General features: G+C 32.3%; 1 protein-coding gene across 3 annotated transcripts; it reads right to left on the bottom strand.

The window, feature by feature from the left end:
* Positions 1 to 1,005: 1,005 nt before the first annotated feature.
* On the bottom strand, positions 1,006 to 19,241 carry LOC148628302 (zinc finger MYND domain-containing protein 10-like). Of its 3 annotated transcripts, none has more exons than XM_088585876.1 (13): positions 19,059 to 19,241; positions 16,586 to 16,694; positions 15,236 to 15,349; positions 14,142 to 14,275; positions 13,558 to 13,636; positions 13,096 to 13,184; positions 10,590 to 10,690; positions 9,670 to 9,752; positions 8,741 to 8,830; positions 7,976 to 8,101; positions 5,741 to 5,862; positions 4,963 to 5,088; positions 1,006 to 3,798 (listed from the first exon to the last, which is right to left on the bottom strand). In XM_088585876.1, exons 1-13 carry the CDS (start codon positions 19,154 to 19,156, stop codon positions 3,702 to 3,704), a joined length of 1,368 nt encoding a protein of 455 aa, XP_088442002.1. In that variant the 5' UTR covers positions 19,157 to 19,241; the 3' UTR covers positions 1,006 to 3,701. The 3 variants fall into 3 exon arrangements, with proteins under 3 accessions (XP_088442002.1, XP_088442012.1, XP_088442021.1); XM_088585886.1 differs by lacking the exon at positions 19,059 to 19,241 and adding an exon at positions 17,351 to 17,429; XM_088585895.1 differs by lacking the exon at positions 19,059 to 19,241 and adding an exon at positions 16,993 to 17,341.

The raw sequence follows: 19,241 nt of genomic DNA, 5'->3' as shown, positions 1-19,241 counted from the left end.
CAGACTTTGCCGAATTGCATAAATGGAACGTGCTGCTTAATCTATCCAGGGAGTTTCTCGCCATTACATATTTTAGTTTAATAGTTCGGACACTTAATTTTCTCTGTGTTCATTACAAAAATGAAATTAGCTACCAACAATGTTCCTTACATAGTACAGATATTTTCAAGTGAATAGGCAGTTAAACTAAGCTGTATTTTGTTTTTGGTACTTTATTCTTTCTTTTTTGTGTATGTCAATGGTATATGTACTAGGTAACTTAACAATAAAAAATGTAAGAGTATATCAAGTATATAAATCTTAATAGATAAGAAGGGGTGGAGCAAATGTGAGTAATCAGATTCAATCAGAGCCAATCAGATTTCAACTGTCTTGATCTTGAAAGCATGATTCAAGGGGGAAAGGTCATCAACAGGGAATATAATGGAGTGTTGTTAGATCCTACATGCAGTGACTGAATGGAACATTGATAGGTCTAATTTTAATTAGATTTCAGTCCATGTTGACCATCACTTTGTTATACTGTCTACAGTTTATCAGTTCAATAATTTGGTTATTACCCTTCACATATTTGGCTTCCCATGATATTTTTTTTCTTTGAATACTTTTTATCTATAGTTCATTGTTTTGTATTTTCATTTCTATGCATTTGGATCTAATGCCGCTAATGAGAGGTGACTTCTTAAAACATGTGTACAGCATACCAATTACTGCAAGGTATGACAAATTTCAGTTCATATCAATGCTACTCAAAAAGTAAAGAAGCAGAATCACAATTGGCAAAAATTGGCCCCATCACAGATTTACATTTAACTTGCTAATAGTATATGTGCCCATAAATAGTGTTTCATGACAAAATATCAAAAGAATAAACCATTTTAGAAGAAGGGGAAATAAAGGCTCTCATTGGCCTAAAATACAACTGAAAATAATTATAAAGTGTTGAAAGATTTGATTGTGAAAATGGAGACTTGATTCCTCAACAAAGTTAGAAAACATACAGACTTTTGATAATTTTTAAATTGAAACAATCATTTATTGTATGAATGGAATGAAACAAACATGTTTATTTGCACCACTTAATATATGGAAATTTAAGAAAAATAATCAAAATATACATGACCAAGTATGGTTTCAAATGGAATAAATGATGGACAATTGTACACACAAAAAATTGTATATAAGTACTTCTCTGTATAAGAATCAGGCAAAATGTGCAAAATGTGTGGCACATTAAGAAAGAGACTTTATTTCATTAACCAAGTATTTATGCCTGTTCACCTCAAGAAATAACCATCAAAGTTAGATTTGCCTTTTTAAAATACCAATAAGTCAAATTTAGTTGAAATGCACTATGGAAAAATAGCATGAAAATTTAATCACACCTTTTTCCTTATATAAGCAGTCAAAAATTATCTATACCACACATGCTTCAGGATAAATTTAAATAGCTTTTCAGTTGTTTTCCAGATGTATTGAATATATTTGAGGCCAAAAAAATACCAAATTGAGAATTATGATGTGCCATCCATTGCCTGATTCTTACACAGAATGATATTTGAAACTCCACATGAATCTTAACACAATGAACAAAAACAAAGCCCTGACTGACAGCATACTTTTCTCAAGGTACAACTGAAGTAAAACGAAGCTGTATTACTTTTTTCTAATTGAGAACATTGATCCTTGCCCTTCTATAAATAATTTGAATGCTGCTCCTGTGTGTACAAAGCGAATATAAATTTTTATGACCTTAAATAGCAGTCTATGTAGGAATTAATCATGCACATTCTGTAATACATTTTGTATGTGATACACCATAAAAAGGGCTACACATTTTTATTTTTCAAATTAATTTGGATTATAGGTCCATATGATGAGATGTATAATTATTCATTCCAATTTGTCTGCTCTTAGGCGATAATTCACAATGAAAATCCAATAGTTTCTATTGTATTTTAGGTCTCACTAACCACTTCTAACATTTCCATTACTTTACATGTAAAAAAAGTTTTTTTTCAAAGTTTCACTGCAAATTCCCAGCACAAATGACATCTTAATGTTGCATACCATGCCTAAGCTTGGAAAATACGATTTTCAAAACCGTTATGCTAATGGTATGATTGTAGAAATTTTTCACAAAATTGACTTGAATAACTGATACTGAAAAACCACATTTTTTCCTTTTCTGCTGACTGAAAGCATGGAGGCAAATTACTCACATATGTAAATAATATTCATACACTTTTGAAGTTAATAACAAATATGTTTTTTAAGTACACATCCTAGCTTTATTGTGAATACTTTTGATCAACATACACACTCATAATACTCCTTCAATGCATAGATCTCGGTTCAGTGTGTTTTTGGTACTATATAGGGGTGGCCTTTTGACCTGGCCAGTGAGAACCTAGTGTCATTTACAGAGTTATCTCCTTAATTTTGGTACCATACATTCTATATAATTTTTATCTCCTAAGAACAAGAGTTATATGGAAAGCTACATGTTACTTTCCATTCAGTATAACATTTAAACAAAATATCAAAAATAAAAATATGTAGGCTTTTCAACCATGAATAACATTTTGCATGATTTTATCACAAGTGCTACATAACACTATCTTATCCTAAATAGTTGAATACAAATAACAAGAATACAGCAAAGTGGAAGTTTCTGATAAAAAAAATGAATCCAGCAAAAGTTAATATATACTGTGGAAGTATTATTGTTCGTGGAGTACCAATTTTCTTGGTTTTCAATGGTTTAGTAAACCACGAAATTTGGTTCCCAACAAAAAGGAAATTTTCCATTTGTTTTTATGATAGACTGGTCAAATCAGCAAATTCTAAAATCTACATTCTGATAATTTTTCCCTAAGCCGAACTTAAATTCGTGGATACCAATTTTCGTGGATTGGGGAAGAAACAAAGTTCGAGGATTCTTGAATTCATGGTTTTGAGGTCTTCGGTATACACATCAGTGGAAATCTCCATTTTTTTTGGGAATCAAATTTCGTGGTTTGGCATACCCACGAAAACCATGAAAATTGGTACCCCACAAACAATAGTACTTTCACAGTTTATAACATAAATAGACTTGAGCCTGTCACATCAATGTATGATACCTGTAAAGTCAGATGAAAGAGATAAAGGTTAACCAGGAAATGGCATGTGCTGTCATTATTTGGAGGTTGTCTCCATCATTCTACATTCACACAGTCTTAAATTGAAAACAGGTGAATCGTACATGATCTACTTTGATGAAATTTGATACTTTTTTATTTTCATATTATGTGTTACTACCAAGAAAATAGTAAAAATAAAACAGCTCAATCATGAATTGTCATGAAATTATAAATCTTAAAACAAACAACTAAGCAATCTTAAATACTCTATAGTAGAATTTAACAGGCTCCACTGAAATAAAATTACCACAAAATAGTGGTAAAACAGGCTCAAATGAATCAAAATTACCACAAAAATAGTGGTAAAACAGGTTCAACTGAATCAAAATTACCACAAAAATAGTGGCAAAACAGGCTCCACTGAATCAAAATTAACACAAAAATAGTGGTTATGGTTATGATAGTTTTTTTTAACTTTGAATCAGATAAAAAAACTTGTAACACTATGCATTTTCATCAGAACTCTTCTTAACGCAAAAATATACAATTCTTTAATGAAATAAAATGATCCTAAGGTCAGCTGCTCTTCTCTTCTACCTTGAGTTTCTGCATGGATTCATGTAACAGGTTACAAGCTGTCTTATGTTTGGACCAATGGTTCACTTGACACTCTCTGTGAAAATAATAACCACATGGTTCATGTATTATAAATTAGTCTAAGTGTAATCATTTAACCTTATACTTTACACAACTTAATATGTAACTAAACTCCCCTGGCTTGCGAAGTAAGGGGAAGGTAATAGTGATGGTGGTGTCTGTTCAACTGTTACTCAGAAAGGTATCCCTATCTTATCCTTTACTCCTCCTACACCACTGAATGGAATGTTTTGAAACTTTTTCACAAAATTTGATGTATATTGAAGATGTGTTCCTCTTATTTCAAATTTTGATCTAAATGCAGACATGATTTTTTTCAGCTTTTAAGTTAAATTCCACCATTTTTTTTTAACAAATCCGGATTTTACTTTTACAATTCTTTTTTTACTGTAAATTTAGTTCTAACTTTGCCAATTTCAGCTTTGTTTGTTGACCTCATAAAACAATTTCTGTAAATGTTTTTTTAAAGTCTCACATACATGTAGCAAACAGATTTTGCCGTCCCTTTTAACAGAGAGCATGGAGTATCAATTTAGTTAGCATTTCTGACAAATTTTCTAGTTTTAAATTGTTTTGATATACTTTTTACTTCAACTACAAATTTGTGTATATATAAACAGTTCTAACATGTTCTAATTATTTTTTGACTTTTTAAGTCTCTGATTTCTAAATAATATAAAATGTGAAATAGCCAATAACAAAAGTATTTAAAATCTACACAAACTTTTTTAAAGTTTACTCCAAATAGATCAGGCCTGGGTTTCATAAAAAAATCTCTGAAGTTAAGAATTTCCTCAAGTCCTATGTTTTCCTTCAAATCTTTTATTTCAAGTGATCTAATTGGTCGAAATTTGAGTTCACTAAAGTTGAGGAAAATCTCATTTTCAGATGTTTTATGAAACTGACCCTGGGTTTCATAAAAAAAAACTTGAGATTTTCCTCAAATGTTCATTTTCAAGCAATATGATATTTAGAAATTTTAGCTGAGAATGGATCTGAGGTAAACAAATTCAGATTATCAATAGAATGATAATTAGATGCATTTTCAAATAATTGCTTGAAATCAATGATTTTCTTTTATCATAATGTTTAATTGGATCTTTATCTAATTCAAGGAGACATTTTTTAAGATCCCCTTAGTGATTGTGATGATGCAGTCTCAGTAATCCGAGAACCTTACCTTCTACAATACCACTCATTCTGACACCTTGAACATCTCTTACTGGCCTCAGCTCCACACATGGCACATTTAGGAGGATCAGCAATCAAACTTTCTATAGCATCAAAATTGTATGTATCTGCCCACCTACAGAAATTAGAAAAATTTGGTTATAATGGATATGATTATTGATCAAATAAGGTATCCAGAAGAGTTGTGGATTAGAAGAGGGTCCCCCTTGGTCGAAAAATGACTAAGTTCATATTTTGCATCCGGAAAGTACAAATGTCATTCAGATGGAAAAACAAATTATAAGATGCATCATGTAATAAAGATTCATAAAATTTTATTCAACAGGTGCAGAGGGGTTGTAGATTAGAATAGGTGACCAACTAAAGGATGAACAGACAGACGGACTCCATAATCACTACATACCTCCCGCTTTTCAAGCAGAGGGTATAAAAAGTAAATAAGAGTTTCAGGCCTAATACAAAGCATGATTTATTCAAATATCAAATGTTTTCCAATGCACACTGGATCAATCATTCAATCAATTACAAAGCCAACACTTGGCTTTCATTGAATAGCAGGACATTTCTATAAGGTCCTTTTCAATGCTATTTAACAAGTTCTGTGGAACCTACAGAAACATTAAGGTTGCCAAATTTATTTTAATACAGATCTGAGATTAGTTTTTTTCCCCATTACTAATGGCAGTGAAAAAATAATAAACACTATGATTTTCCTTAAAAAAAAATGCAAAATATTAGCTCCTAAATGAAATTGTCCTTAAATTCACCTTTTAGCCTGGGCTCTCATATTACTTTCTGATGGATTAAATACTGTTTTAGACTGTTTCTTGGCAATTTTTTTCCACCTTCCTTCATTCTGTTTTAATATATTGTCTCTCATTTCTGGTATCTGGAATAAAAAAAAATGCTTTTAAATGTAAGTTTTTGTTAGAATCAGGCAAAATGGGAAATATCAGAAACATGCATGTCAACATGACACTGATCAGACAAGACAGTTTCACTGAAGGATGCGTTTTCTGTTTGAAAAAAAAACAACATTATTTGATCATTACATCACTGTATTTGCTCAGAATTGTTTCAATAGACTGTTAGAAAAATGAGGTTTTTGACAGAGTTTCTGCCCTTGAAATGTTCATCTTCAGTGCAAATAGTCAAATTAAGTCAAATTAACCATTCAAAATTGTGGGTTTTTTCAAACCATATTTCAGCCACTGCCTGATTCTTACATAGACTGACCCTTGAAAGACACTGTTCAATGATTCTGTTTATGAAATCATTAAATCCAGTGAAAAAATCTTTAATTTTCACCAATTCCTTAGAAAGTTGTAATGCATGTACCAATGAGTGTAAAGAAAATATGACATCAGTTCAAGGAAAACTAGATAAAGTGATGTCCCCGCATTTAACCTTCATACAGCTATATCATAACTCATAATTGTAAAAAGCACTTTGTCAGATGTGTTATCATGTCTGTGAGACACAAATGATGCCCCCGCATGTGGTTTCGAGTCATATCAAATACCTATCAAAACTAATGTAAAATTTATACTCACAAATTTTAATTATATTACATCGATTCATTTCAATGAAATTTTTAAAGTCCAGAACCCATGTCTTCTTGAAAAATCAGTGGATGAAAACGTAAACTTGATCTGTAACTCATTATGGTAGCATGTGTTTTTCAGGTAAATCAAATTTAATATCTTCAAGCATTTACAAAAAAAGTGTGGAAGACTGTTATTTCCATGAAAATTTTAAATCCATAAAACTCAACATAGCTGAACGAAACTTAAACTCAATCTGTAACAAATCATGATAGACTCACATACCAAAAACCAGTCAAATATCTTCAAGCATTTACAAAAAAAAAGCAAAAAACTATTATTTCAATACAATTTTTAAAGTGCAGGGCCCATTATTTTGGTTATACTCAGCGTAGAAGTATGAAACTTATACTCGATTTGCAACTAATCATGATAGACTCACATACCAAAAAACAGTTTAATATCTTCAAGGGTTTACAAAAAAAGTGCAGAAAACTGTTATTTCCATGGAATTTTTTAAGTCCAGGGCCCATAATTTTGGTAAAACTCAGTGTAGCGGCACAAAACTTTAACTCGATCTGTAACTAATCATGAAAGACTCGCATACAAAAAATCAGTTCAATATCTTCATGGATTTTCAAAAAAAGTGCAGAAAACTTATGGGACGGACAGAATTATGGACATAATTACAGACGGACGGAATTACGGACGGACTGACAGGGGTAAAACAATATGCCCCCAACTTATCGTTGTGGGGAATAAAAATGAAATCTTGTAATCCTTGTATCCTGTAAGCACTTTTTGCATTCACTGATTGAAAGTGACATCAATAACATTTTATCATATCAGTGCCATCTTACACCAATCTGCAGATGTACAAAAAATGAATAATCAGACTTGATTTAAATTATGGGATTTCTTATGTGCTGCAAAGTTTTCAATGGAAATTTAACAAGTTGTTTAGAATATAAATTCATTGTTTGAACTAAATTAGTACTACACAAACAACAGTATATAATGATTGTATGCCTAAGCTAAAATTGTCAAACAGTTTTGTATCTTATTAATAACATTTTGCATAGGCATTCTCAAATCAACTGACATGTTTACAAGTCAATGTTTGAATTTAGAAATAATTTCTGGAGACTCCATTTTATCATTGTTTTATCATGGCTGGCCATTTATGCCACCACACTTTAGCTTAGGGTAATTAATAACTTATATGTCAAGCAGTCTTTTTGTTGCATGAAAAGGGGATCATTGAGGAGAAAAATTCTACGGTGGCGTCGGTAAAATTGGGTTAAACTTATCTAGGACATCAGAAAAACATATGTATATCACCACCTTACCTCAGTTGTGGTCTAAAAATTGTTGTAGAACATTATATCAGAATGGAAAATGCACCACATATGTACCAATATATATTTACCCTAATCTTAAATAATGCAACTTAAGTACCTGTTCTAAAATAAGCTCTCTTTTGACAGCTGGTGGTTCCATCATAGAAAGATGCTCTAAATATCTTAAAAGTTCTACTAATACTGGAATCTGGTCTAACATAACTTCTGTCAGATGTGCTCTTAGCTATAGAATATGAAAAAAAAACATTGATGCATTAATTATCTATACTGTATCTCCAACTCCTTTACAGGAGGTGGGAGTTTAATTATTAAGTGCAAAAAATGTGAGGCTGGTTTGTGAGTTTTAGATGACCATTGTTAATAATAATATAAGTGAACTTGACATACACTTTAAACAATATCACATTGTTTTGGTAAGCAATTTAATTTCACAAATTTTGGTCAGAATGGAAAAATCATGAAAATAAAAAAATTGCTTTTTCTTGTCACATTAATTGTTACCAACATATATCTTCTTGTTTATAAAAAGCTGCAAAATTGGTTAATTTGTAAGAACGCAAGTACAGTACATACATAAACAATGCTATTTTACAACCATTTTACAGCAAGTAAAATAGTTAACTCCAAGGAATAATGTTGGAGAATGAATCTTCAAAAGAAGGATACCTCAACTTTTTATCAGATACATTCTTAAATACCTATGGAAGAAAAGAAAGTCTGAATCTCCTTATCAACTATTTTCATACCTAAAGCACTTAATCAGGTGATGGTCTTTCTATCAAGGGAGGACCAACTCTATTTTCTGAAGTTAACTATTTTACTCTCTGTAAGTTGCATGTAATAACCAACGTTTATTACATACCTTTATAATAACATTTTTTCTGTAAGAATCTAGTTCATACTTTTGCTGGCATTGCGGATCCATTAATAATTTGAATATTGATAACCATATCTAAAATTAAATCATATTCATTAGTAAAATGTTGAGCAGATTGTCTATGTAGTGGTTACCAACCACACAGGGTTACATATCTCCTTGGAAATAAAATGCACCATGAAAGATAGAAACCACAACTTGTTCCAAAAATAAAAAAATACCAATAATCAGGACTGATAATACAAGGTCAACGGACAAAGCTGAAATTGGCAAAATCAGAAGTAAATATACAGTAAAAGAAAAGAATCATAATGGTAAAATATAGATTTGAAATACCGGAATACCGCTAAAAAGCAGAAAAGAATAATGTCTGCATCAAACAAATATTGCAAATTTTGGTATGCTGTGCACATTTTATAGAGAACCATCTCATCAGCTGCATTAGAACCAATTATGTAGTAACTTCAAGATTCAAAAATTAATTGTATACAAAAAGTTCTTAAAACCATGCACACTAAGGATATTTAACCCACAAGGCAGGCAGGCGCGTAGCTGCGGTAAGGCAAAAAAGCTTTTGCCTGCACTTAATTTTGCCATTTTTTTTAAGATAAAATACATCCAGGAGAGGCATAAATGATGCTCTAAAACGCTATCTCCGCGGAGCTTCGGGGATATTGCCTATTAGGGCTCTGCCCTGGACCTACTGCCCCCTGCCGTAATTTTGCCTACATTTCAATTTGGCCTCAGCTACATGCCTGGCAGGTCTCTTATGGTGTACTCAACTAATTCACCTGAAAGTGGCAGGGTTTAGTATTGAGAATGTCAAAGGTTTGGAATAATGAATGTCATTAATGTCACTGAAAAAATAAGGTTAAAAAACCATCAAAAATTTTCCACATCACTTTCTTTCTTACCTGGCCTTCAATCTTGGTTATTTTAAAACTGTCTTGTCTACTTATTTCCTGCCATTTACTATCAATATATTTGTATATTTTACCTACAAAAAAGATATTGACACAGTGATAAATGTAGTGGAGGTACAATGCTTCAGTGAAACCTGTCTAAACTAAACCCCAAACAAACCAAAAATCTGTCTAAATCAAACTGGTCTGACAACTGTTCTTTCTTAAAAAATTCATACACAATTTGACCCCATGTAAACTGAACACCTGTCCAATCAGAACATCATCTCCAGTAACAAAGGGGTTTAGTTTAGACAGGTTTCACCAGTGCCAGATCTAGACACTTTAAAAAGAATGGGTGAAAGTCGAGGTTCCTCAGAAAAAGGGGGTACTAGAACATTATTTGTCAATTTTACACATGAAAATGACAAATTTTCCAATAAAAGGGGGGGGGGTTGCAAACCCCTGCTCCCTCCCGGAATCGCCACTGGGATTCACTATATTTCTTACCACTAATGTAAACAAAAAAACAAAATTACCGTCAAACTCATATCTATGTAAATACAAACGGCTATCATTTATGACAGGATAAGAGGATAATGTGATGAGCAATTAGTTTACATTGATCCTGTTTATAGACTCTATTGAGAGAAAATACTGGCTAAAACTATGTAATCTATCAGTAACAAATCTAACCAAAACATAAGATATTGCATTGAAAAAAACAGGGCACTGCTCTAAAATTTTACCAATTTACTATTTTGCATAAAAAAATTGCATAAACGGAAAAAAAACTTGCCAAGCTTATACGTATAACTTTCTCCAAGGAAATATTCACTTGATCTCAATAACAAGAAATGTGAATTCTAACCCCTGAGGGGCAAGAGAAAAAAGAAATTCACATTAGCTGTAGCCATACTAGAAATGCTTACCATCTTTCTCTCTAGACCAAGGTGGATTCTCTATCAAATGTACCAAGAGTATTGGGATATCTAAAGTGTTCAATGTTCTTGTTGTAACTGATAATGGTAAACTGTTAATAATAAAAAAAATTAAGTATAATAAAAATAGGTTGATACAATGTTACCAACTGCTAAAATCCATGACTTTACCAAAATTAATTGTAATAATGAAAAAAAAAAAAACAAAACTAAGAAAGAGAGAAAATTTTAGAAATAAATCTCAGAAACTTATAGCCCAAGATATACCTGAGGGCAATATAATGATATAAATGGCCAGCCTTTGGTAAAACTATGATGAAATGGAAAATGAAGTCTACATTAATTATTTTGATTTTAATAGCACTAGCTAGCTTCTTCATGTTTATTAAAAGTCACAGACTATATGTTGCATGGAAGGGCGACCATTGTTGAGTGAAATTCTACTGAATTTACATGGGTAAATTTGGTAGAACTTTAATTATTACCTAATTATAAGGTTTTTTCTTGTTTATTAAATATACACATATTTTTCTCTATTTTCAAAATTTATTCAGGACAGGGCGATATATTGCACTGTCGATGTACTATTGCACGGTGCAATAGTCTCCTTGAGGAGTCTATTGCGCTGACCCAATAATGACCTTTATCTAAGCCTTTTGATTGGTTGAACTTTTTTTAAGCGCTTCATTAAATTGGAATTTACACACAAAAAACTCATGTGTAAAAAATTTCCTATTCCTGGTCGAATGGTTGTCTCTTTGACATATTCCCATTTCCATTCTTTATTATATCTCATAGACAAATTAGGTAATAAAACAGTTATTAAATGGGTTGGATGCAATAGACCAGATCATTTGTCCTGTGGTACTGAGAATGATCAAGTGTTCTCAGTACCATGGGACAAATGATCTGGTCTATTGCATCCAACCCATTTAATAACTGTATAACACCTATGGTGCAAGAAATAAGACTGTCATATATATATAAAGGTCTGAAAAATTCCCAACGATGTTAGAACTGTCAAATTTGCTATGCAAATTTTTGGTTGTTCCCTCCGCGGGACTCGAACTAGTACCGCTGTGACATCTATGGCAACACCGCCTGCACAAAGTCCAGCCCCCTAGACCACTCGGCCAGCTAGGCTATATATAAAATATAGCTTTCGCTGGCCTGGTCATTCCTCCTCGTAGGATTAATCTAGGCCTGAAACTTAGTACACAATGTATGGTAGTATGGGACAGTTCATTTAGATGTTATTATGTAGGTTAGAGGATCAAATTAATGATGCATGTCACAACAAATCAATATTATACAAACATCTCAAAATGTGACGACTAATCACTACACTGCTCCATCGGATCAAATTGATACAGGGAAGATATGTAAACGTATAGAAAGGTCTGAAAAATTCCCAACGATGTTAGAACTGTCAAATTTGCGATGCAAATTTTTGGTCGTTCCCTCCGCGGGACTTGAACTCGTACCGCTGTGACATCTATGGCAACACCGCCTGCACAAAGTCCAGCACCCTAGACCACTCGGCCAGCTAGGCTATATATAAAATATATTAGGATTAATCTAGGGCTGTAACTTAGTACACGATGTATGGTAGTACGGGACAGTTCATTTAGATGTTATTATGTAGGCTAGAGGATCAAATTAATGATACATGTCACAATGTTGCCATAGATGTCACAGCGGTAAGAGTTCGAGTCCTGCGGAGGGAACGACCAAAAATTTGCATCGCAAATTTGACAGTTCTAACATCGTTGGGAATTTTTCAGACCTTTCTATACGTTTACATATCTTCCCTGTATCAATTTGATCCGATGGAGCAGTGTAGTGAATAGAGTCGTCACATTCTGAGACGTTTATATATATATATATATATATATTGCCATTTTACCACAGCTGTAATCTAAATACCATTGAAGGACATGATATTAGAATGTTTTATCACTCATGGAAGTATCTTTTTCAAATGTATAAGTTATAAAACTACGAAATGTATCATTCATAAATGATTAAACCCCTAGTCCATCAAGGTAAATGTTTGTTGAAAAAATGTGAAAAAAAGAGAGGTAAGTCTCAAACAAATTATGACCAGCTCTCAACTTAATTAAGTTGGTATTTTGAAAGTTTATACAATTGGTAGAAAGGTACAAAGGCCTTAAAAATAAAATGCGTTTGACTCCTTTTTATACCCCTTTTTAAAAAAACAGGGTCTAAAGTAGAAACATTTTGACTTTCAAAGTGCTAATTAACAAAGGTAAAATAAAAAACTTTAGGGTAAATCATTATTATCTGAAAAAATAGGGTGGAAAGGGTAATAAGAAACACTGATCTATTTTGAACATTTGACCTAATTCTAAAAGAACTTTTTAAATGTCAGTGCAAAGCCTACATTCTTAAGTATTTTAAGGTTTCAGTAATTGGTATCAGTAAGGGAGTAGGTCCTTCCACCCATGGATCAATTTCTGAAATTTACAACACTTACCTGTCTAAATGATCTGTGATATATCTAAGTAAAGAAAGTGTCTTTATACAAATCTCAAAGTTCAGTTTCTTCTCCTGCTTTTCCAGTTCCTGTAATATTTAAGTGAATGTGGTGATTTGAGCATTCATATTTAAACTAGAAAAACTGTTAGTAAACCTCAATAAAGGATAAATCTGCTTCCCACCCAAGAAGCCATTTAGTCAAAATAAAATTGGCCAAATATGATGTTGTGGTCACTCAAGAATTAATATGGCACACCTATATACACAAGACTTTTGTAAAAAGTTTGAGTAGCTGTGATAAATAGTTGCAGAGAAAACTGTAAAGAAAAATGTATGGACAGATAGTATGATCACTACATACCTCCTACTTTCAAAGAGTGGGCATAAAAATAACATCGTCTAAATCTATGGCCAATGTCAGTCTACTTCTGATGTACATGAAGCATTAAATGAAACTCACCTCCATGTTAGAAGCTGAAGTCATACTGGTCAACTCTTCTTTTGTGTCAATTTCCTCACTTTCAATATCTTCTTGGGTTCTACAAGTAAGACAAGTGCATTTGTTGACTTGAATATATGGGCAAAAAGATGCATGTTTATATTTTTGCCATGTAAAACTCACTATGTTATACACAATAAACATGGGCATATCCTGATACAGAGTATTGTAAAATGGTTTAAAGAAGACACAGGATTACCACCTTAATTCCAATCAGTCCTGACTTAAATCAGGGTTGCCAAAAAACAAAACAAAATGCATGAATCTATATACTTTATACAAAATATGCTTAAATCACTGTTGTTTCGTAACAACCAGAAGACACATTACAATTCCGTCTATGTAAGGACCATAAACTCAATGCATAAAAGGTAATAACTCAATTACTTTACTGATAATCTCTATAAAGCAAGGATCTAAAAGATTAGTCAAAAAGGTAAAACAAATGGCAGTATCAAGGCAAAAACCTAAAGATGGAAACAGTCACAATGGTCCTGATTTGGTACAGGCATTTTGTAATTGAAATGGTTGGTTAAATATCAAACCTTGCAATAAGTTGAGTCAGCTTTCTGTAACAATAATCTAACAAATCAGGGATAAAATTCTCTGCACTCTCACATGTCTCTTTAAAGAACATGGTAGTCTCTAACAGGTTGACCAAGGTGGCCTCATGAAATAGCTAAAAAAGAGAGAACTAAGTGTTAAAAACACTTGAAACTTTGACTTGCCATAGCATGTTAAAGTTTGATTGTGGTGACAATAGCCTATTATCATTTGTATAAGTTTCCATACAAATTACGTCTAAGACAATTTTTAAAAAAAAAATCACCTTTTTGCCTACAACAGACTTTTTTACTAGTACATGTGATAATGTATTAGACTCCACTGATTCATGTGATTTTAATTATGGTCTACTTATTTGAAATGTATGATATACATATACAACTAGAATAACATACATTGTAAGAACAGAAAAGGAGAAAAAATTATTTTAACCTAGTTTATACAGCAATAACATACTCCACAAAGAATTATGGGGAGAGAAAACTGTTTTACATATATATAACATACATCTATGTGCTATGAAAGTATGCCTAACAGTTTAGTAAGACATTTGACCAACGAAAAGGAGCACATTACAGATAAGGCCGAAAAAAAATAATGTTGTGTTACTGATTACCCCTCTAAAATTTTGTAGGGTCGGTAGGTAGGGATTTAAAAAAAAATTAAAATGAAATACATAACAATGTTGCACTAAACTCAGAATACAATAAAAACCAAAACTACAAAGATTAAACATGCAATAGATGTAATCCATGTACACTCACATGTGTGTTTAAAATTGATGCTGAATTTTAACAACCAGTATTTCTGACTCCTTGTTTTTCCATCTAGGATAAAAAAAAATATCTTTGGTTTTATTTTTCTTCTATTTTTCTATAAGACAGTGGCAGGCTTTTTAATTACCTTTTTTCAAAATCACAGATAAAAACTTAAGGGTAGGGGGTCTGAAGAAGGGTGATTAGAAACATAATAATATTTTATAGGCCTAAGAAAAAACAGAAACATATATACTAGTATATGTACATATAAACATGTATATAGCAGTTCATGTACAATGCGCATTAAAAATACTTACAACCATATAAATAGGAAATGTAGTCTTTGGCTCAAACTCCATATCAATGAGTTCAGGAAAAATCTTCTCTTTCCATATTTCTGTTGTCAGAATATCTTTAATCAAAACCTCAGTCTAAAATGTAACCAGTGTAAAATGTATATCATGATATTAAACATTTAAGAAACTAATTAATATTTGTTGTTACATTCAAGGTTTTCAATAAATAAACTAATTGCTACTAGACTGGATCATTACTGTGAGGCAGGTAAGAATAGAATCTTCACACTCTTCAAAATTTACACACAAATACACATTGTTTAAAGGATGAAAATGAAACATACATGAACCTTGCAATACATCCTTCATTCAATTAATGTAATGAATATCTCTAAACAAAGTCACATCACTGAATGTTTGTCCACAACTTAAGTTAGTTAAGCTTAGATTGAGATGAAGCTATAACATTTATACTAAAAACATTTCTCCTAAGGATGTCCCTAAAAATACTAGAATTTCAAGGGGTTCAAATTAAAATGTTCTGAACTTTTCCAAGTTTGAAATAGTTCAGGGAAATCAGAATTTAGTATACTAAACCTTTCTCCTAAGGATGTCACTTAAAATACTAGAATCTCCAGAGGTTCAAATTAAAAGGTCCTGGACTTTTCCAAGTTTCAAATAGTACAGAGAAATCAGATGTCCTCAGAAAGTGACAATGAAAAGAGTTGAAAGTCCAAGAACCAAGTAAATGAAATTCTAAAAGTCCTAAGTCAGAAATCAAAGGTCCAGAACTCAGACTTTACCCTAATATGAGCCCCTGATCTCATGAAAACAAAACCAGATTTTACAGGTTATGTTATACACTAAAGTTTCAAGCATTAGTAGAATTTTCACATGTACAAATTGATTATGTTAATAATACATGGATTTTCTAAATAACATCAGATCAAAATGCATGTACATGTATCTCTTCACTCCAGCTTTAAAATTGAATTACTGCAATCTGATTAAAATTATCTGTAATGATATGCCACAGTGCCTATGGAGCATAAGGCAGTGTATCTTATACATTCGTAACAGCTGATTTTACTAAGATTGGAATTACTGTTAACTTCCTGTACTCTTTGTATTTTGCCAAGCATTATTCAAATATAAATATCATTTGTACATGTATTTGCAACTACACATCAAGTAGTATATAATGGAGAAAAAAAATTGTCTACCTGTCAACTGAAATTGGCATGAGATTGGAAGAGGGCCTTATATGGGCTTGTATGCTGCTTAACCTACTTCAGTATAAATTGTACAATGTATATTAAATAAAAATACACTTCAAGCAAATCAACTGTTCTTCCATGTACGTGTAGATACCTTATCATATGAACACAGAAAATCTTTGACAAATTCATCTTCCTGTACAGAAGCATTTAAAACAGCTTGCATGTTCAACTTTTCTATCATCTCATGCTGCCTACTCCAGCTGGAATACAGATTCAGAAATGTTAATTTCAATGTATTACAATTCTTAATTTGAATTGAAAATTTACACTTTATGCCTACAAAAACTCATTTAAGTATATTAACTTGATCATTATTAAAAATGGACTTTAAATGTACATGTAAATGGAGGTCTACATTTCCATCAAAATGATAATAACCAAAAATATATTGTTACATAACAATTAAGGCAATAACTTATTATTCAACAGTTACACATGAGAAAAGACAGTCTTAACTTCCCATTTTTTTTTTTTAATTTGTTAAGTGCCATTTCAAACCTAAATGATGAAGTTTCTTTCATAGTTGAAAACGTTTTCTGTACTGTGCAAGTCAGATAGTAGCTCTTTGGTTTTCAAGACAGAAGCAATTATTGCCAATCTGCTCCCCAAATTTTTATTCATCAATGAAAATTGTTGTATGAAAGCTTATTTTTGAAAGCAAAAAAGCAGTAACCTATTACACATTTTTTTCTTAAATTTTTGACATAAAGTTTTTTCACAGAAGAGGACGAAAGATCAGTTGGCGTGAATTACTCCTTCAGTGATAGGGATTAAATTGGCATGTTGAATGACTATTGTGACGCGTCATGTGTATGCATCAAGTATCCATCATTGTTATTGGAGTGTTGTCCCCTACTTATGGCAGTTAAAAGGCATGAACATGCCTTTAAACAAGGTTTTTAATAGCTACATGTGGGTGTTTTGATCGCCACGTTTTCCAGGGAATTTGAGGACCAGGGAATGAAATGGTACTTTGTTGCGATTTGTTGAGATTGCATATTCTCCATCATTTACACATTTGAAAGTAAGGACAATTAAAATTGTATTTCTAAAGAATTTAAATAACTCAATAATATCAGAAAAGTATATATGGACTGGCATTTTCATTTGGAAATGCCAAAGAATTTGTTTTAAGTTTGACCCAAAACAAAAGAAGTTATCTTTTTCAAACAAAAGAAAATATTAATGTTGGTAACTAGAATCATAATGCAAGTGTTGTAGAAACTGACTTGGCAGTTGAACATAATTCTGAACCCCCTCCTTCCCTATTGAAATTACTGACGATGGTGGAATCATGTCATCTGATCCTAAACCCCCCAAAAAATTTCCAAGATGGGCAAAATCAAATTGTTACTTAACAAAGAAAAAGGCTCTCACCTAAAACAACTTAAGATTTGTGGACTATAATAAAGTACTAGTCAATACATAAGTATAAAAACTCAAACAACAGAAAAGGAAAGTGATCTGATGTGCCAATTTATTGATTTGACATATGATACAGTTATATACAATATGGAATAACAAACATTTTTACTCTTGTGGCAGGACGACCTACCTTTGTTGTAGTAGGTAGCGAGATTTAAATTATAAATAGCCAGTTAATTGACTTGGCTAAAGAATTAACTCTTCAGCCAAATTGGTTTGTCACTGGTTTGCCACCGAGCGGTCTAGGGTTCGATCCTCGGTGGTGGAGTATAATTTTGTGAGTCAAATCATGCTCTCCCGTTACATTTGGCGCCCCATGTAAAAATCCACTAGGTTTGGATAGCTGATGAGCTAGTGATAAGAGTTGTTCGTGGTTACGAAGACTCCTAAGGTGGGGGAAATGTGGCAGGACGGCCTACCTGTGTTGTACATGTAGTAGGTAGTGAGATTTAAATAGCCAGTTACAATGTAATTGACCTGGCTAAAGGATTAATTCTTCAGCCGAATTGGTTTGTTGTTAGCTTGTCACCGAGCGGTCTAGGGTTTGATCCTCAGTGGCGGAGTATTATTTTGTGAGTCAAACCATGCTCTCACGTTACACTCTTAATGAACAATTAATCTGAAGTGTAAATTAAGTTTGTTTATGCTACATTTGGTCAGGTCTTCAATATCTACGGCTACCTGGCAATAGCAACTATTCAAAATTTTGTCCCATGGTTTTTTTAGGATGGCCCTTTGAAATTGAAAATGTCTCATTGACATGAAGGGTATTGGGGACATAGTCCCATTGGCAAAATTTTAATCCCATTCACTGCTCCTTGACCAGTAGGGTACAATATATACAAAAGTGTATATTTAAGTCAGTTTAAAAATAAAATTTTATGCTCATTAGTAATCAAATACTGTCTCAAGCCACGTGATAAAGTGGGATTTTGATGTCTTGCTTAACCACTTCAAAACTAGGTCTTTGATGTAAAATCCAAGTACAAATGTACATGTATAAAAGGTGAGGCATCTTAAAGGGTTACATTTTTTCTCTAGAACACAATTATATTTATATTTTGATTGAAACCATTTCAGGTTCGTGTAAAATGTGTATTTTTGTAAGGTTGTTTACCATAGCAACAAAATTTACTTACTCATAATTTCCTATTTCTGAAACTTTAAAAGAATGCAGATATTCAACAAACGATTCTGCCTCAACAGCCATAAGAACTTGTGCGTTTTCTGAAGACATTTCTATAGTAAAACTTCGAAAACCGACCTAACAAAATAAAAGACCAAGCTGAAGCAAAACAAAAAGCATGCAGTCGCTTGTTTGT

This window comes from Perna viridis, chromosome 1 (genome assembly GCF_037379345.1).
Source record: "Perna viridis isolate PV_CMFRI_1.1 ecotype Kerala chromosome 1, ASM3737934v1, whole genome shotgun sequence".
NCBI classification, from domain to species: Eukaryota; Metazoa; Mollusca; class Bivalvia; order Mytilida; family Mytilidae; genus Perna; species Perna viridis.
The sequence above is the reverse complement of the archived record's forward strand: the minus strand, read 5'-3'. Positions and strand labels throughout refer to the sequence as shown.